The sequence below is a fragment of the Haliotis rubra genome, unplaced genomic scaffold (assembly GCF_003918875.1).
Source record: "Haliotis rubra isolate DU_JTF1 unplaced genomic scaffold, ASM391887v1 Scf313, whole genome shotgun sequence".
Taxonomy (NCBI): domain Eukaryota; kingdom Metazoa; phylum Mollusca; class Gastropoda; order Lepetellida; family Haliotidae; genus Haliotis; species Haliotis rubra.
The window spans coordinates 1,095,195-1,116,488 of NW_025766984.1; the positions used below are offsets into that span (position 1 = coordinate 1,095,195).

Here is a 21,294-nt window from a genome sequence, read left to right on the forward strand (position 1 = left end):
TGTGTTCAAGTTCATTAGGGTGGTAACAAAGAGAAAGAACTCTTCACGATCTTCAAGAATCTATGATGTACACACAGACAGTACATTTGTTGCTATTAATATATTCCATATCCGTATTTGTGTTTGTTCATTGCACAGGAAGAATACCAACAACAAAAAAAAAAACCACAGCAAACAATGATGTATCATTCAAAGTAAGGTGTCATCGTTGAAGATTACTGGGGCGGTGGGGTAGCCTAGTGGTTAAAGCGTTGGCTCGTCACGCCGAAGACCAGGGTTCGATTCCCCACATGGGCACAATGTGTTAAGCCCATTTCTGGTGTCCCCCGCCGTGATATTGCTGGAATATTGCTAAAAGCGGCGTAAAACTAAACTCAGTCAGTCAGTCAGTTGAAGATTACTTTTTATTGCCCCACAAAAAGTGTCTGAAGTGACAGATATTTTCACATAAAACGTTCTTTTAGGTATGTGGTGGCGGGGTAGCCTAGTGGTTAAAGTGTTCGCTCGTCACGCCGAAGACCCGGGTTCGATTCCCCACATGGGTACAACGTGCATGTGAAGTCCATTTCTGGTGTTCCCCGCGTTGATATTGATGGAATATTGCTAAAAGCGGCGTAAAACCAAACTCTTTCACTCACTTGTTGGTAAAATAACAGTGGATTGTTGAATAAATGGCACAATGCAACGATAGAGAAACATTTTTATTCAACATTAAACATGTCTGCCGATAATATTTGGTATGCTGATCAACCCTTGTTCATCCGCAAGCCATGGTCCCCATGCCCCACCGTGAAGGGCGGGATTGGCCCGGGGGTCTATCGGTTTGTTGGAGGGCGGAACCATCGTTTTTCTATACTCATTAATCCGGTCCAGCAGAGCCTGCACTTCCGCCGGATGTGACGCAGCAATGTTGTGGAACTCACACGGATCGCTTGGAATGTGGAACAAGCATGGGGCTACCTCGGGTTTACAGTTGATCTCAGCATCTAGTGGTTTAGGTCCGCATTTCACATCAATAGGTTGACCGACGACGGCGATGTTGTCAGTTGAAGGGCTGCCGCTGAGGGACCGGTTTATGTCGACAGCATTAGCTTCCGGAGGGGGATACCACGAGTCATATTTACCACCCGAGACATGCCCATCTACCAACTTGAACTCGCCCACTCTTATAGCTGAAAAGTTTGCTGTTGGGTCGATGTTGTGTATGATCTCGTATCTCACAGCATCACCTTTGGTTGACAACATTTCCCACAGATTGTAGCCATCTTGGTTCCTGAGCTTGCTGACGTCACCTCCGGCTGCGTGGTAGAGAGTTGGCAGCCAATCAGTGATATGCATCATGTTCTCCTGGACGTACCCGGATGTAGAGAGTAGAGGGCTGTAGATGAAGCCATTTCCCCGCACCCCTCCTTCCCACATCGTGTTCTTGCAGCCCCTGGGGAAATACACGGTGCGTATCACTGAAAGTTTACACTGAATTATTTCGAAGATGCCACACAGCATGATCAGCTTTAACTAATGATGAACATCCTGATCATGTTCGTACCCTTTGTCTCTGAAAATATATCGTTTTGATAAATAAAGGAGCCCCACTGAGATTTGAGATTCAAATGTTTTTGCATTACACGAAACCTTGGGCAGAATGGAGGGTGGGGTGGGGGATGGTGGGGAAGCATATTTCAGGGACTGTGATTACTAGTTTTAGTAAGAATCCAGTTGGTGCGCGTTACCCTGACACATAAAGATGACACGCTCTTATGTCACTACAGCTATGTTAACAGGACTCAAGTACTCATCCTCGATAACTCAAGGCTAATATCGAGTGTTGATATTAGACCCTACTGACGATAACGTGTAATCAAAACTATGGCGTTACATGGCTAAAACGAATTATCCCTTTCATATCATGGACGGCTTACAAGGTGTTTATATACTACTCAACTTTTGATAAGGATAATCATACATATCAGGTGCATTCCCATATAAACACTGGACATATAATGAAAATAGTATCTTTAGAAATGAAAAGATAAAAGTATTCCTGTCAAGTATTCCTATTTATTCCGACACACTGATTCATCCAGTTTCGAGTCGTGCCTGAGACTGACTGACTGAGTTTGGTTTTACGCCGCTTTTAGCAATATTCCAGCAATATCACGGCGGGGACACCAGAAATGGGCTTCACTCATTGTACCCATGTGGGGATTCGAACCCGGGTCTTCGGCGTGACGAGCCAACGCTTTAACCACTAGACTACCCCACTGCCCCCCGTGCCTGAGAAGCAGTAAGTGATGTGAAGAACACAATGTGGCTATGAGGTTACACGTATTTAACGTTATATCCAGGCCCGATTTCCACACTACGTGTAATACCTGAGTGGCCAGTTACAAGCAGAGTTCCTGTCGTAGCCGTTGGTGGGTCCGCCGTTGTCTGTGGTGAAGATAATGATGGAGTTGTTTATCATCCCCGTCTCCTCCAGTGTCTGGAAGACGCTGGCGACGGAGTCATCCAACGCCGAGGTCATCCCTGCAACATCACCATGTGTCTAGAAGCACGGTAAGCAATCCGTTAATCGTGGGTTTGATTCCGCAGAGACGACTGACTGACTGACTGAGTTTGGTTTTACACCGCTTTTAGCAATATTCCAGCAACATCACGGCGGGGGACACCAGAAATGGGCTTCACACATTGTGCCCATGTGGGGATTCGAACCCGGGTCTTCGGCGTGACGAGCCAACGCTTTAACCATTAGGCTACCCCACCGCCCCCCGCAGAGACGAAGCACCATAAAGTTGTTATGCAATGGGGGATACCACAGGGTATCTCCGTGTTTGCAGACATGCATATATCATATTTATCTTAGAATCCCGGGAACCACCAAATTGGAAAACCCTAATCCCAACATCAGCCCCCAACCTTACCTCTGATATATTTTTGTGTTAACACACAAATCACTCACATACTGAACACAGTAGACAAAGATTACCAGCAAATGTCTTCCTGGGGACGTCTTCGATGCCAGGGAATCTCTCGACATATTTCTGAGGTGCCTGGACCGGATCGCCATTGTAGTTCCCGGCATGCACTGCTTGGTGAGCCAGCCACAGGAACAGAGGCTACAGAGACCGGAACTGACGTCAATGATTGCCAGGCAAAATGAGAAGCGGACATTCTCAGATTTCATGAGGAAATGTGACAGATGAAGATCCGGGTTGGAACCTATCTCCAAGTGTGTCAATGTTTATAATGTCACATGCTAGTTTATCTGTTCCAGTCTCGATAACTGGCACAGCAGGAGTGTTGTCAAAGTTTATAACTTTATTGGGCACTCTTATTAAACGGTACTTCAACGTACGACAACACTGCTCTTAAAATATATTTCAGAAATTCGAACTAAATGTTTAAAAGAAAGGCAAACATTCAAGGTTTTGTATGGTCAGTTATACTTTCTGAAAGCACAGTGTTTCATTTTTCACTGTTTTGCAATCACGTCGTGGACGTTATTTACGTTAATCACGTAGTGGACGTTAATCACGTAGTGGACGTTATTTACGTTAATCACGTAGTGAGTGTTATTTACGTTAATCACGTCGTGGGCGTTATTTACGTTAATCACGTCGTGGACGTAATTTACGTTAATCACGTCGTGGGCGTTATTTACGTTAATCACGTCGTGGACGTTATTTACGTTAATCACGTCGTGGACGCATTACCCCAAGTCTATAAGTGAGTAAGTGAGCGAAGCTTTTACACTTATTTCAACAATTTTTGAGGAATATCGCCCAGATATGGGCTCCATATATTCTAACGATATAAGAAATCGAATGGTTTAACCACTCGGCTACATTGCCCACTGTAACTCGTAAGAGTGTACCAAGGATGCAATTTGATCAATACCGTGATTGAGTTGGGGCAATAAATACTGTTATGTTGAACATAAATACAAGTAGAATCTAATCTAGGCACACCACAAAATCTGTTACATCCCTACGTGCTGACATTGGTCTTACCTGTGATGTATTGTGGAGTCGGAGAATCGCGTTTGCTTCCTGCGTGTACAGCTCGGTGGAATATGTTTCACCGTAACCCCGTTCTATTGCCCGGTTCCGCCGGAAGTCGTAACCCCAGTATCCCTAGGGATGGAGTTTAACAATGTTTGACCCAAAATACCCTTCTAATTTATACATGACAGTAGCTGCACTAATCGTGAACAATATATTTCTGTCATGGTACAACTTATATAAATGTAAATGTATGAATGCATATGAGTCTGTGGATTCAGAAAAATGACACGAGATTAATACAAATGTGTGGCTGATACCGATGCATTTATGAATATGGATATTTAATAATCCCTTTTCAAACACCATTAAGGCCAAGTATATGATAAAAAGAGATTACGAAATGCTTGTGGATGCCACCTGTTGCTTGTATGACTTTTGAAACTGAAACCAACTTCCCTTGCATTGTATTCAACACTGGAGAAATGAGACCCATGAAGGTCCAGGTTACAATATTGATCTTCAGTATCCCATGCTTGTCGTAAGAGGCGACTGACGGGATCGGGTGGTCAGGCTCGCTGGCTTGGTTGACACATGTCATCGGTTCCCAATTGCGCAGATCGATGCTCATGCTGTTGATCACTGGATTGTCTGGTCCAGATTCGATTATTTACAGACCGCCGCCATAGAGCTGGAATATTGCTGAGTGCGGCGTAAAACTAAACTCACTCACTCACTCACTGGAGAAATGTACTGAGACGAAGGAGTCTTTCTGGGCCCACTTTTAGTGTATGATGAAATAATAGTCGTGTCCCTAGCAAACATCGAGCAGTTTATATGAGATATGTAGTTTATTATTACCCCCCATCCGTCCTCGGCGGAGTGGTCGTAGTAGTCCTCGTGGCCGAGGTAGAAGCCCAAGAAGGAGTCGAAACCTCTCCTAGTGGGGGTGTGGTTCTCTGTATAATGGCCCAGGTGCCACTAGACATGCCAAAGGAAAACGTTATTGTTACACTGTATACAGTGAGACCCCATTAACCTGGACACAGTAACATGGTAACCTCATTACCATTGAAACCCCGGTTGCCGGTAACCCCGTATGTATGGATACCCCTACGTTACGTAGGAAGATATGACAGGAGTAACCTCTGTGAGAAGAGAATGGGATACCCCTTGTTTGGTCATCATGTTAGTCCAGGTTAGAATATATCTTCAGCAACCAGTGCTTGTCGTAAGAGGCGACTAAATGGATCGGTGGCCAAGCTCGCTTACTTGGTTGACACACGTCATCGATTGATTATGTACAGACCGCCGCAATAGCTGAAATATTGCTGAGTGCGGCGTTAAACACGTGGACGGTACTGTCCAGATTAAGGCTTCTATTATGGTATTAAAAGTGGTTGAAATGAATTTGACAAAGTGTTAAAAAATCATGATGGGGAATTTCAACCGTTTCAGTCTCAGTCATTGGTGTATGCACTGCCCAGGGTCCTTATTCTCGAAATGTTCGTAGCCCTAAAAATTCTTAACTTTGATCGTTGCCAATGTGTTAAGAATGTGCTTAAGAAGTTCATAGGGCTACGAACGTTTCGAGCATTGTGACGTCACGGGCAGAGTTAACTGTTACTGTTCAGTTTTTACCTGATGATGCGGCCAGAACAAGTCCTGAAACGTTGTACTCAAGAATAAAAAGAAGATGTAACCCAGAAAAAGTCTCTATTGTTCATCAAATAGCATCTTCTAAAATGCCAATCGAGCATCTGTTTCGAGAATAGCTGTCCAGGACAGAAATCATATATAATTATCATTGTTTATATTCATTAGAACGCCGTAGAGATCATACGTCACCCATACCTTCCCCACGATGTGAGTGGCGTACCCGAGCTCCTTCAGGTACTGCGGCATGATGGTCTCATTCAGAGAGAGGCCGTACGGAGAGGCACCAAGTATCACACCGTGCTGCATTCCTGTGTCAGAATGGGGGAGATTAGCGTCTCTATGAATACTGTAGTTTTGTTGTTTTACAGAATGTCACGTTAATGCAGAGGACGAACTAGCCATTGATTCTAATCTTGTATCAACTCTACATCCAATTATGATATAATCTTGGACCCCTTTGCGTCATATCTCAATGGGATAAATCCTGTCATTTCTGACCATTACCTGTATGTATGGGGTGCCTCCCAGTCAGTACTGACCCCTTACCTGAATGTGTGGGGTGCCTCCCAGTCAGTACTGACCCCTTACCTGTATGTATGGGGTGCCTCCCAGTCAGTACTGACCCCTTACCTGTATGTATGGGGTGCCTCCCAGTCAGTACTGACCCCCTTACCTGTATGTATGGGGTGCCTCCCAGTCAGTACTGACCCCCTTACCTGTATGTGTGTGGGTGCCTCCCAGTCAGTACTGACCCCTTACCTGTATGTATGGGGTGCCTCCCAGTCAGTACTGACCCCCTTACCTGTATGTGTGGGGTGCCTCCCAGTCAGTACTGACCCCCTTACCTGTATGTATGGGGTGCCTCCCAGTCAGTACTGACCCCTTACCTGTATGTATGGGGTGCCTCCCAGTCAGTACTGACCCCTTACCTGTATGTATGGGGTGCCTCCCAGTCAGTACTGACCCCTTACCTGTATGTATGGGGTGCCTCCCAGTCAGTACTGACCCCTTACCTGTATGTATGGGGTGCCTCCCAGTCAGTACTGACCCCCTTACCTGTATGTATGGGGTGCCTCCCAGTCAGTACTGACCCCCTTACCTGTATGTATGGGGTACCTCCCAGTCAGTACTGACCCCTTACCTGTATGTATGGGGTGCCTCCCAGTCAGTACTGACCCCCTTACCTGTATGTATGGGGTGCCTCCCAGTTAGTATGGCTGTCCGGGTGGGACTGCAGATAGGGGACACATAATAGTTGTTCAGGATGATGCCTTTGTACGCCAGGGAGTCAATGAACGGAGTTTTGATTTCTGATCCATGGAAGCTGATGTCATGCCATCCCTAGAAGCAACAACAACAACAACAACAACAACAACAGCAACAGCAACAGCAGCAACCTGTGGTTGATTGCATGAACGACGATCCAGATATGTAACGAACATACGCCCTTATGGATCACAACTTGTTGTTTGTTTCAAAGAGCTACGTTGCGATGTAGATTCGTACACGTGATCAAGCTAACAGTGACCACTGCCAGTAGCACGGCTGGATGAGGCCAGGTGGAGAGTGAGGGCAACACATAGCACAAGTCATGAAGTGAATTTTCAGGAAGGATTAAATTGTACATAGGCTTACTGGATGATAATTGAATAGTTGAATAATAGAGTGTATCACTTGATTACATCTTCACAGGCCGATAGTATGTAATACCTGATCCCGATTTCGTCGGGTACGATAACACTAACCAAGGTCACTTCACTTTGATAACCTATTCTCATTTAGGTATATTTTCACTTCACTCCAGATTACGACAAGCATGTCTGGTATCAACGTGATGTCAAACCTTGAAAGGTGACCTAGATATCTATCTGGTGACCTAGTCCCTATTCTCTATGCATCATTACACTGGAGATAAAGGACGTGTGTTATTATTGCTATTAATTTTTTAGTTTCTCCGTAGTCCACCGAGACTAGTTTCCCTTAAGGTAATACAAACGCCCTACATGAAGCAAGTATAGATTTTCCTCAGGTTTCTCCACCATACCAGGGCTCCTTTTCAATTTAATTGGACTTTCTTGTGTCCATCAAAATTATATATTTTCAGCGACTAAGCTTATGTCTAGTTTCTCTTGAACTGTCACTGTTTTACTATCTTCGTGACAGCCTGTCACTTGCTCCCATATCACTGCTGACAAAATTCGCTGAACAGACAAACAGAATAACACTACATTGGGTTCAACGCAGAGTTGTAGCGAAGTAGGTAAAGTGTCATGTCGTTGACCCGGGTCGACTCCCAATTCCATGTATTCCCACTGTGACCTTCTTGTGGTGTTTCTGAAACCATGTTGAACTGATTCCTCAACTTACCATGTCATCAGCGACAATGAAGATGATATGGGGACGGGTTGATTGTAGAACTACACGTTGGATGGCTGTTAGCAGACACAGGGACAGCACCTCAAACCACATCATCGTGTACGGTGCTGTGTACGAGGCTCCTGTGACCTGGTAGTCACTTCTCCAGACAGGAAATACTTAACGCTACTCCCTGGCATGACCTAAGGCTCATATCTTTCCAAATCTGTCGTTATCTACATTAGAATTTACTTCAGACTTACTACACATAGGATAATCTGCATTTTGCTAAAATATATTTCATTCCAATTGTCTGACAGCAGGCGAAGGTTACAAATACCATAATACACATTGGTGTAAAGATAGAGCATTTTCAGTTTTGTTCTGTCCATGTGTCCAGTGTGATCGGTGCTTGGGTTAATAACAGCTTCAAACTGACCATCATGTAACATTTGTAGCAGATCATTGACACAATGAGCTTCCTGAACAATAATAACTGACCTGATATGGTTAGATTTATTGAATTATCTGTGTGAATCATAGAGGGAAAAGGTCGCTATTTATCGTGTAATGTACATATCACAGATACTATCCTTGTCTCCAGATAAGACGCGGTTACGACGTCGGGTCATTGAATGGACAAAGACAGAGGAAACGGCGACTGCAGGGGTTTTTACAAACAGAAGCGCTTCATCGGCAGGATGTTCCAGACAAGAGATGTTATCCGATGTATCAAGCCCACATTTTTTTGTCCCTTATTGCTGGCCGTTTGTATGTCACTTCAGACCAACCGAAAGAAAACTCTGGCAATCGTACACGACAACAGCAGGCAGTTTCGATATACCATATAAAGTCTGTGAAGCATGTCCGTTACGTTAAAACTATAAAGCATATGCAATATACTCTAATACTGCACGTGTACATTAACACCAGTAGGTTACTGGAATATATAGCGTATTGAAACACCTGCATGCATGTGTTTGAGAGGCGTTCTGGAACTTGTAAGTAATAGGAATAGAAAGTGTACATATATGATCAACTTCTGTATTGTGCAATATAGCGACGTTTCGGTATAGATCAACTTATACTTGAAATCGGTGTAAGTATCTATACCGAAACGTCGCTATTGAACAATATAGAAGTTGATCATACATGTAACACTTGTCATTCCCACCTGCATACATACCCTATAATGGGTATGAAATAAAAAGATCGAATCATCGATCTGCAAGAATTCCCTTCACATCAATACTTTGAGGGGTATGTTCTCAGTATGCATGTCCCTAGCCTTACTACAAGGCTGTACTGAATGCTAAGCTCATGGATGTACAGTAATTCTATCCTTTAAAGAGGCAAGTCTAGACAGGAGGACGAAATTGTGGACTGTTTATCCCAGTTCTGGTCGTATCCCAGTTCTGGTCGCTACAGACGCCACTCTGTTATTTATACTTTTCAGAAATTTTCATTTAAACTATTAATTATTAGATTCGAGGTTTGTGCAAGTCTAGCATGTCCACACAGCAATATTTAGTGTGTAGTTAGTTGCCGTGTCTATTTCCTGGTATATATATCATTGTCACGCCATGTGCTTAGATAGATGGTAATTTACAACTAACAAGTACAACATACAGACAAACATAATAACATAACGAAAATAGTCGAAACACATTGTTTAGGAACTCAAATGTGCGTACCATCCAACAGTAGATGAGAGTGATGGGACATAACGGTCCCGTGACTGCCTACTTCACATCACGAGAACCTCGTTATACAGCTGGTTTATCGACTCCGGTTTGTTACTGCAGGGGTCGATTGTAATCAGGACACGGTCACCAGCGCGTGAGCTCACACGGACCATTGTTCGTCTTCCTGTGCAACAAGGGGTAAGTAATTCGGCCGGGAATCGGGAAATGGCAAAATGTCTTTATTCATAAAGACCATAATTATGTGCCCTGTGTATATATAGCACGTGATGAAATTGAGTTTCACATGCCAATGTACAGATACTACAAGATACTTGTCAAGCTTGACGATCGAATTTGTTATAAAACAGAAAAGCCTCAACAGAAATAATTATTTAAAAAATTGCATTATTCAATATGTGTACCATATATTTTATAATGCATTTTCTTTTCGGATGCTTGGTTTAAATATCTTGCACCTTGAAACTGAACCTCTGCTATTCGATTTTATGTCTACTTCAGCCTGTTTGAACTGACATGAATTGAGAGTTATCTGCCCCTTCATGTTAGTAAACAAATGTGACAGACGGTGCACGTGTTAGAGGAGACAGCTGGTGGAATTGATTCATGCAGCCATCAATATGGCTTCAGGAGATGTTATTTATATGTGATTAACGCATGGGTTGAATAAAAGAATACACAGATAACGGATCCGGTATGCCTCATTGTTACAGCTAGACATATTTAGATACAAAAGTCAATATTATAATGCAATTAGAATTATCAGGTACCAACTTAAATTAAGTAGTGTGTGAATAATTAAAATCAAACTTGCTAGGACTGCAATTACCACGTTTAGTTGTGGCCCCATCATATGGCTGAAGTACTGCTCACAACGATGTTTAATAATTGAATTCTTCTCATTTGTTACACTTTGTTATGCCTTTTATATGTCATGTGCCCCTCATGTGAATGTTCCTGTCACGTGATGCTGTATCCTCATCAGTTACAGGTTACAGCAGTGTCGACATGGATGACCTCCTCATCTTACTCCTCCTAGTACTGCCGGCGCTGTGCACGGCGGCGACACGACCACACATCATCCTCATCGTAGCAGATGATCTGGTAATCCTGGCTGTTTTAGTTCCATATTCCATGTATTAAGGACTAAAGGTGTGCAAGTCAGCATAGCTTAGAGTGTACAGATAGAACAGATATCTCTATATGTGTCTCTATAGACTAACACAGTGTCTCTGAATATACATGATTTTGATACTTGGGGTGAAACGGTACGCTCTTACCACAGTACGGTACATATTGCGGTCAAAGCCTTCGGTTCGGTCTTTTTCGGGTCGGTATATGAGATTTGATGATCATGCAGAAAATTGACACAAGATCCAAACCTTACATTGTTTATTAACATGGAAAAAAAACTAACCATTATGTTTGTTATTTTGAATGAACATTTTAGGTCATTTTATGACTAGATAGAAATGAAGGTACGAAAACCGAAAATACCGAATTTTTTCATTGCATTAAGGTATACCATATCGAAGGCAAAATGCTGTGGTTCTACTGTTACCGCAGTATACCATTTCACCCCTCTTTTCACCACAAACAATTCATTTTAAATTGAAAAGTTGCTCCAGTGAGATAGGGATTTAGACCTGAACCCGAAATCTACACCTGCTTCATTTAGGGCTTTAGCATTGCAGGGAGGGGTGGGTGGAAGGAAAATAATGCAGTTATGAGACTGTGAGACAGTCTAGTGATTTCACTGCATCACTATATGATCAGTGATAACATCCAGGCAAGATTGGCTGTATCTTAGCACTTTGACCTTTTGTCAAGGGGAGTCATTGTTATAAAAACACTTGTGCCACACCATGCTTATCAGAGTTGTAATAGGTTATACTGGGGTGGTGCTCAGCATGTTGAATATGTGTGATTAGGGCCAAGAGAAATAAATATGTATAATTGCTTAGAATTATAATGATCATATTTCTTTGACAGTAGTTCTGTTCCATCTTATCTGCAATTAGTTTTCTCCATAAAAATCTATAATGAATATGATATACTTCATCCTTGCAGACTGTATTTTATGTTGATTAGAATTCTGTTTTTTGTTGTTGGTAAATCACCCAGAATAGGTGTATTGTTGTTGGTTGTTTTGATGGTTTGTTGTCTAAGGCCTGACCCTGCAATATTCCAGCTATATGGCGGTGGTCTGTAAATGATCGAGTCTGGACCAGACAGTGAAGTGAACAACGGTATGAGCAACGATCTATGCAATTGGATACGATGACATGTGTCAACCAAGTCAGCGAATCTGCCAACCCCATCCCGTTAGTCGCCTCTTATTACAAGCTGGGGTTACTGAAGACCAATTGTATATTGTACAACAATACATTACCTAGTACAGGTACATTGTACAACAATACATTACCTAGTACAGGTACATTGTACAACATACATTACCTAGTACAGGTACATTGTACAACAATACATTACCTAGTACAGGTACATTGTACAACAATACATTACCCAGTACAGGTACATTGTACAACAATACATTACCCAGTACAGGTACATTGTACAACAATACATTACCTAGTACAGGTACATTGTACCCCAGTATTTCAACAAATACAGGTACATTGTACCCCAGTATATCAACAAATACAGGTACATTGTACAACAATACATCACAATACAGGTATATTGTACATCAATACATGACCTTGTAGTACAGGTACATTGTACCCCAGTATATCAACAAATACAGGTACATTGTACCCCAGTATATCAACAAATACAGGTACATTGTACAACAATACGTCTCAATACAGGTATATTGTACATCAATACATGACCTTGTAGTACAGGTACATTGTACCCCAGTATATCAACAAATACAGGTACATTGTACAACAATACGTCACAATACAGGTATATTGTACATCAATACATGACCTTGTAGTACAGGTACATTGTACCCCAGTATATCAACAAATACAGGTACATTGTACAACAATACGTCACAATACAGGTATATTGTACATCAATACATGACCTTGTAGTACAGGTACATTGTACCCCAGTATATCAACAAATATAGGTACATTGTACAACAATACGTCACAATACAGTTATATTGTACATCAATACATCACCTTGTAGTACAGGTACATTGTACCCCAGTATATCAACAAATACAGGTACATTGTACAACAATACGTCACAATACAGTTATATTGTACATCAATACATCACCTTGTAGTACAGGTGCATTGTACACAGTACATCACCAGATACAAAGGAACATGGTGGAAATTGGTCAAGGAAACAAGAGAACACCCTCTGATGCTCAGTACTTTTAGTGCTGCTAAAGTAGACAAAGAGGATTGGGTGGCCAGGCTCACTGACTTAGTTGATGCAAGTCATTGTATCCCAGGTGAGTAAATCAATGTTCATGATGTGAGTCACTGGATTGTGTGGTTCAGACTTGAATGTTTACAGACCATTGTCATACAGCGGGAACACTGTCAGGTGTGACATTAACCATTCAGTCTGAGTATGTTGTCAGTGATTAATAAATACTGATGTGTTTAACACTGGTGATACTTGTTCATTTTGTACTTTTATGTTTAGCGATATTTAGCAGAGTCAGTTGTTGATGTTTACAGGGATACAATGATGTCAGCTTCCATGGGTCTGATCAGATCCCAACCCCCAACATCGACAACCTCGCCTACAACGGCATCATCCTTAACAACTACTACGTGTCACCTATATGTACTCCGACTAGAAGCGCTCTCATGACCGGCAGACACCCTATACACACAGGTGAGACAGATTCCCTGTACACACAGATGAGATGGACACCCTATACACACAGGTGAGATGGACACACCATACACACAGGTGAGATGGACACCCCATACACACAGGTGAGTCAGACACCCCATACACACAGGTGAGACAGACACCCCATACACACAAGTGAGATGGACATCCCATACACACAGGTGAGCCAGACACCCCATACACACAGGTGAGATGGACATCCCCATACACACAGGTGAGCCAGACACCCCATACACACAGGTGAGCCAGACACCCCATATACACAGGTGAGATGGACACCCCATACACACAGGTGAGATGGACATCCTATACACACAGGTGAGCCAGACACCCCATACACACAGGTGAGCCAGACACCCCATACACACAGGTGAGATGGACAGTCTATCCACACAAATGAGATGGACACCCTATACACACAGGTGAGATGGTCAGTCTATCCACACAGGTGAGATGGACACCCTATCCATAAAGATTGTTCTTCTTCACCCAATAGAGACCGTAATCCCACACCCACAGGTGAGACTGGCCCCTTATTCAGAGAAGACAGAGCTGAAGTTACATCATCTGTGTACCATGGTTAGGTGATGGTTTTACACATATATCCTGTGTGTCAGGTATGCAGGTTGGTGTGCTTGTTGGAGATGCCCCGTACGGACTTCCCCTGAATGAGACCATCATGCCTCAGTACTTCCAGGAACTCGGATACAGACGACACATAGTTGGCAAGGTGAGAAGGTTGATGGTGACATGGGCCCTTACCTAGTACAGAATCTACATGATTATTCACTGAAAAGTTTCAGAAATATGTTGTAAACATCACTGACAGCCAAAACACCAACTTTACATGATCAATAATTATTTCTCTTACAAATGTCTGTTCTTTTCTAAAAATTGGCATTGGCATTTTAATATTGTGTCTACTGATGTTGTGTAGATGAATATGTGCAAGCTGTAGATATATGTTTTTTATGACATGAATGTGTCCGACTGACTTCCAGTGGCACCTGGGCTTCTTTGCAAAGGAGTACACACCCACTTACCGCGGCTTCGAGTCGCATCTGGGCTACTGGCTCGGGGCGGAGGACTACTTCGACCACACAGCTGAGGCAAACATGGTAGGGAAACTGTGTCTCCCTGGGGCAAACATAGGGTTGTGTCAGACCATGTGATGTGTCATCAATAGAACAGGGTTGTGTCGGATCAGGTGATGTGTCATTGAATAGAACAGGGTTGTGTCGGACTAAGAGATGTGTCATGGATAGAACAGGGTTGTGTTGGACTAAGAGATGTGTCATGGATAGAACAGGGTTGTTTTGGACTAAGAGCTGTGACATCAATAGAACGGAGTTGTGTAGGACCAGGTGATGTGTCATAAATAGAACAGGGTTGTGTCGGACCCGGTGATGTGTCATAAATAGAACAGGGTTGTGTCGGACCAGGTGATGTGTCATGGATAGAACTGGGTTGTGTCTGACTAAGAGCTGTGACATCAATAGAACGGAGTTGTGTAGGACCAGGTGATGTGTCATTGAATAGAACAGGGTTGTGTCGGACCAGGTGATGTGTCATTGAATAGAACAGGGTTGTGTCAGACCAGGTGATGTGTCATTGAATAGAACAGGGTTGTGTCGGACCAGGTGATGTGTCATGGATAGAACTGGGTTGTGTCGGACTAAGAGCTGTGTCATAAATAGAACAAGGTTGTGTACGACCGGGTGATGTGTCACTGAATAGAACAGGATTGTGTTGGATTAAGAGATGTGTCACCTAGTTAGTATTGGGTCCTGTAGGTCCCATGATTGGAATTTGAATACCCTTTCCTATTTATTTATGACTCTATATCTTGTCAGAAACAATGGGGGCTGGACTTCCGCCGGAACATGGAGGCCCTGCACGACCAGTATGGGAACTACTCCACAGAGATTTTTACACAGGAGGCTGTCAGCATCATCAACAACCACAACCAAACTGAGGTATGTTGTACACCTGGTGCTGGTATGTTGTACACCTGGTGCAGGTATGATGGACACCAGGTGCAGGTATGATGTATACCTGGTTGAAGTATGATGTACACCTGGTGCAAATATGTTGTACACCTGGTAGAGGTATGTCATACACCTGGTGCAGGTATTTTGTACACCTGGTAGAGGTATGCTGTACACCTGGTGCAGGTATGTTGTACACCTGGCAGAGGTATGCTGTACACCTGGATCTGGTATGTTGTACACCTGGTGCAGGTATGTTGTACACCTGGATCTGGTACATTGTACACCTGGAACTGGTATGTTGTGCACTTGGTACTGGTATGTTGTAGACCTTGTACTGGTATATTGTACACCTGGAACTGGTATGTTGTACACCTGGTAGAGGTATGTAGAACACCTGGTGCAGGTGTGTTGAACACCTGGTACTGGTATGTTGTACACCTGGTGCAGGTGTATTGTAAACCTGGTGCAGGTATGTTGTACACCTGGAACTGGTATGTTGTACACCTAGTGGAGGTATATTGTACACCTGGTGCAGGTATGTTGTACACCTAGTACAGGTATGTTGTACACCTGGAACTGGTATGTTGTACATCTGGCAGAGGTATGTTGTACACCTGGTAGAGGTATGTTGTACACCTGGTACAGGTATGATGTACACCTGGAACTGGTATGTTGTACACCTGGTACAGGTATGTTGTACACCTGGTGCAGGTATGTTGTACACCTGGTACAGGTATGATGTACACCTGGAACTGGTATGCTGTACACCTGGAACCGGTATGTTGTACACCTGGTACAGGTATGTTGTACACCTGGTACAAGTATGTTGACCATGTGGTACAGGCATATTGTACACCTGGTAGAGACATCAAGTACACCTGTTCTCCAGTGAATGAGTTCATCACCTGTGTTTCTACCCTTGCAGCCCCTCCTACTGTACCTGCCCTACCAGGCAGTCCACAGCGGCAACCCAAACGCGTTCACACTTCAGGCACCCCAGAAATATGTCAATAGGTTCCCTCATATTCAAAACATCAAGAGGAGGTTACTTGCAGGTGAGACGCATGAAGCTTTGACAACACTTGTGTTCAGTGTATTGTTGGAAGGTGTTATGTTTAAGTACTGTTTAAGTACCAGTAACTTCGGGGACCAGCTGTGAAGCAAAATCAGATTTTCACTCCAATAAGATAGGCAACAACATATGAGGTCATTGTGAAAAATGTTCATACCCATTGTGTCTAACTGTTGAATAATACAAAACAATAAGATAGGCAACAACATATGAGGTCACTGTGAAAAGTGTTCATACCCATTGTGTCTAACTGTTGAATAATACAAAACAACTAGTTTTAGTGACTGTGGCGTGATTATTATTTTTTATTTAGTTATCTTTTCCTGAATATATGCTTCCCTTTTTTTTAAATAATCACAAACCATGCGGTGAGTACTTTCTTCTGTACATCAGTTTATATTGCTTGGAAAAAATATTTATGTATCAAACTGTTGAACAACATTCTCTGCAACAAACAATACTTTGTTGCAAGAGGCGTTATTTAAAAATATATTTAGGCAGCTGAAAACAACTTTATTTTCATTAGAATATCATATCTTTGTCCTTTTGAGCGTTCAGTTTGTTTTTAGTGCCAAACCTTTCATTTCACTTCATGAGTGAGTGAGAGAATTTAGTTTTACGCCGCTTTTAGCAATATTCCAGCAATATCATAGCAGGGGACACCAGAAATGGGCTTCACACATTGTACCCATGTGGGGAATTGACTCGGGTCTTTGGCGTGACAGGCGAACACTTTAACCACAGGGCTGCCTCACCGCCCATTTCACTTCATGAAAAATGGTAGATGTTTTAGACTGATAAGGGAAGATGCTTATCATTTTCACAGAAATAATTGTATTTACAACTGTGGGCTTGCAAGAACTTCATGGGATGTGAATGACTGTGTCATCATGTTTATTCTATTTGTGATTGTTGTTTGTGGCTCTGGTTAGTCACAGTTATATGTATCATCCAAGGTAAGATGGCTTTTAGTTTTAACTGAGCCATGATGAATGTATCCCTCTAGGCATGATATCTGCCCTGGACGATGGTGTGGGGGAGGTGATGAAGGCGCTCACAGACACTGGTCTCCTCAACAACTCCATCATTGTGTTCACCACTGATAATGGTGGCCCGTCTAACGGATTCGACTATAATGCAGCCAGCAACTTCCCTCTCAGGTAACCATAGACACTTGACTCCAGGTAAAACTGTATCACTTCTTGTACAAGGGTAAATATGTTAGGGATAAACCATTAAAAATTTAGGGTGAGATGGGGATTGGGAGTGGGATAGTTTCTAGAAAATATTAAACATTGTGAGTAAATAACAATATGTGTGTTCTAATTTGATGTATTTTTTCTAATTTGGGGGTTTAGCTTATATGCCAATTTGATGTATAAAGACTAGATTAAGTGTCTACCAAAAAATACAGTTTGTTATTCTTATTGATTGAAAAGATACAGAATTGAGCACTAACGATGTTGGGAAAAAATAATAATACTATCAAAAACGAAAATGATGATCTCAAACCCAGCCCTCCATGTAAGTCCTCAGGGCCTCTGTCTAGACTAACTCTTAGTCTCTGAATATATATAATTTTGATAGTAACATAAAACCCATTTAAATTGAAAAGGATCCCCAGGAATACCAGAGCTGAGGAAATCTAGACTTGCTTCATTTGGAGCTTTTGCACTGCAGAGAGGGCGAGGCAGTAGGGAAAATAATGTGGTTCAGGGACTGTGACAGACTAGGCCTCTATCTTACCTTGGTGTGCCCATCTTTAAGCATTTACAGACACATCTGCTGCTGTGTAATTGTTCTCAGTAGTGTATGTTTTATAGTTTCAGAAGAAAGTGTCCCCCCAAACTTCTCCAATCTGTGAAAATCCTTGGTAGAGTTGGTTTGCAGCCCCCCATGGTATCGTGAGCAGCGACTAATGGGATCGGGTTGTCAGGCTCACTGACTTATTTGATGCATGTCATCATATCCCATGCCAGTTACATAGATTGATGCTAATGATGTTAATCACTGGATTGTCTGGTCCAGACTTTATTATTTATAGACTGCCACCAAATAGCTGGAATGTTGCAAACAAATTGTTCATGACACATGTTCTATTTTCATGCAGAGGGGTGAAAAACACTCTTTGGGAAGGAGGAGTGCGAGGGGTTGGCATCGTCCACAGCCCGTTGCTCCAGAAGTCTGGGTACGTGTCAGAGCAGATGCTCCATCTCACCGACTGGCTCCCAACGCTGTACCGATCTGCTGGGGGCGATCCCAAAAAAACTGAAACACCCTGATGGCTTTGACTCATGGGAAATGCTGTCGACCAATGGGAAGCCAGTTAGGACTGAAATGCTCCATAACATAGACCCTACGTATCATTTTGGAGGATTGAGAGTTGGCGATTACAAACTGTTGACTGGTGATGTTGGAATGCATTGGGACGGATGGTACCCACCATGGCAACTTTCGTCGGACAATCTGTATTTCCATGTTGATAACTACACCAGAAGTGGGTTCCCTCGTGAATATTTCACAGGTCATGGTTATCTGCCGAAACAAAACAGCAATAGATCTCGTCGTAGCCAGTTTTCTCCGGTTACAGTCAACTGTGGTCCCAAACCTGCCAATGCCAGCACAAACTGCGATCCTACAAAGTCGCCATGTTTATTTCACATTCCGTCAGATCCTTGTGAGTACAACAACATCGCGGACGAGAGGAAAGACATAGTGATCCAGCTCCTAACCCGTCTGGAGCAGTACAGCTACACCATGGTTCCCCCCGGCAACAAGGGCTCGGACGACCGCGGCAACCCATCGCATCACGGAGGGGTGTGGGACCCATGGGTTAACTTGTGATACATCAATTAGACGTAGAATCCTGATTTTCAGGCTATGTTTTTAACAAACTGTTGTAGTCCTGTAGCCCCTTTTATGTTTTCTTTGAAAAATTGTGATAGCCAGGGGACAGGGAAACCATGTCATCTGCATGTTGTTTTAGTTTTTGTTGTTGTTGATGCATGAGTGGTCGATGGCTAATATTTGTTGTTTAGGCTTTGCCTCCATATTTCATGACAAAGTCAGTCAATTATACATATCTTGTATTCTGTCCCTGGATGTAATGCTCTCCAGATCTGGATGTCTCCAGGTCTCCTATCACACTTCTATGGTTTCTGTCTGTAATTGACCAGCTGCACAGATCACATCCAGTTGTTTCATCAGCATTCTGGAAGATGATGAGTCAATAATAAAGCATACGACTTTATGGATAAGTTCTTGTTTATTGTGACTACAACCAAGTACTGAAAAGTATAATATACACAGTATGCTGTGACAAACATCAGATTAACATTATCAATGGTATGTAATTGAATAGCAAGTGATGCATATTTGGATGGGGCCTGTTGTGGAGTAAGCTATTGGTTGTGTCACTTATTGCTTGAAAACAGTGTTAGAATTTACACCGAAATGTCACTCTATGCAATAAACAAAAGTTGTTCTCCATAAAGTCATATGCTTTAATATGAAATCACATCCAACCAAATATATTTATTTTATTCAACCTATGTGTATTATAAGACAATGTTCTTGTTTCATGCTACTAACCTAGTTATTTACTGATGATCACAAAGTTTGGGCACAGAGCCTTCAAGGATAAGAACCTTGTCCTCATCAGTATCAGACATTGTGAAACTTCACTACACAATGGTTTTCTTGTATTTCTAGTGGTCGCCATCTTGAAATTTCTTCAGGAATAGTTAGTTATAGCTGATATACAAGAGAACTGAAATGAAAACAACAAAACAAATTTCAGAATGGTCTCTGCTGCCTTGATGCACTACATGCTGTACCATATTCTCAGTCAGCATCCTGCTCCACCTAGTTCTCAATGACCAACTTCGGAAAGAGTAATCATTGTAGCTTCACCTCCAGAAACCAAAAGTTCCAGGACTTATACTTTCTTGTGTGTATGACAGACTTTTTGACAGGAAATAGCAGTGAAGAAGGGGTAGATTATCTTCAAGTTACTGTACCATTCAAAACAAGTAGGGGATATTCCAATTTGCGAGCATGCCACTAGCCAGTGCCAATGCATATGAGAAAAGTAAAAAATCCATACAGATGAAACATTTCCAAAGGAATGGAATAAATTGTCACATTTTTCCTTAATTTCTCTTCATCATCTGTTTCCTCCTTGGCTTCTTCATTTGCATTTGATCAATCTTGTAAATCCAATATCCCCTACTTTTTTGGATGGTATATTATAAAATATGGCCACGTTTCATTTGTACAAATATGGTCGGTCTGGAGCATGCAGAAACGGCTTGTTATTATTGAAAGTTTGCACTGGATTTCTGCTTTGGGCTCGTGGTCATGATTGAAACTGCTGTCAACGTGAAGTCATGTTCATATGTTACTGTCATTATGAAGCTACAACCATTATCTTCTTTTGAGATGATTTCAGGGATGTACTATGGATGAAATATTTCAGGGAATTACTCAGTCCATAGCATTTATCAGTACAAATACCTCAAGGAGATATATTCTCAACTGAGATGATTAAAGCTGTATTTATTAAATTAATTTCCATGGATGACAAGTATGTTGCTAATGATAAGGACATGTTACAGTCGATGCTCATGATGCTGATCACTGGATTGTCTGGTTCAGACTCGATTATT

General features: G+C 42.4%; 2 protein-coding genes across 2 annotated transcripts; one reads left to right on the forward strand and one right to left on the reverse strand.

Moving 5' to 3' along the window:
• Positions 1-688: 688 nt before the first annotated feature.
• LOC124283334 (arylsulfatase B-like) lies at positions 689-8,208 on the reverse strand. Its single transcript, XM_046719370.1, has 8 exons — positions 8,028-8,208; positions 6,845-7,001; positions 5,856-5,968; positions 4,863-4,982; positions 4,011-4,133; positions 2,987-3,116; positions 2,373-2,526; positions 689-1,435 (listed from the first exon to the last, which is right to left on the reverse strand). Exons 1-8 carry the CDS (start codon positions 8,130-8,132, stop codon positions 712-714), a joined length of 1,626 nt encoding a protein of 541 aa, XP_046575326.1. The 5' UTR covers positions 8,133-8,208; the 3' UTR covers positions 689-711.
• A 2,050-nt stretch (positions 8,209-10,258) lies between these two features.
• On the forward strand, positions 10,259-20,211 carry LOC124283341 (arylsulfatase B-like). Its single transcript, XM_046719379.1, is given in 10 exon segments — positions 10,259-10,412; positions 10,704-10,822; positions 13,384-13,543; positions 14,182-14,294; positions 14,566-14,682; positions 15,418-15,540; positions 16,481-16,610; positions 17,634-17,787; positions 18,738-18,885; positions 18,887-20,211. Coding segments are annotated over 9 exon segments (1,626 nt in total). The 5' UTR covers positions 10,259-10,412; positions 10,704-10,726; the 3' UTR covers positions 19,472-20,211.
• The last annotated feature ends 1,083 nt before the right edge of the window (positions 20,212-21,294 follow it).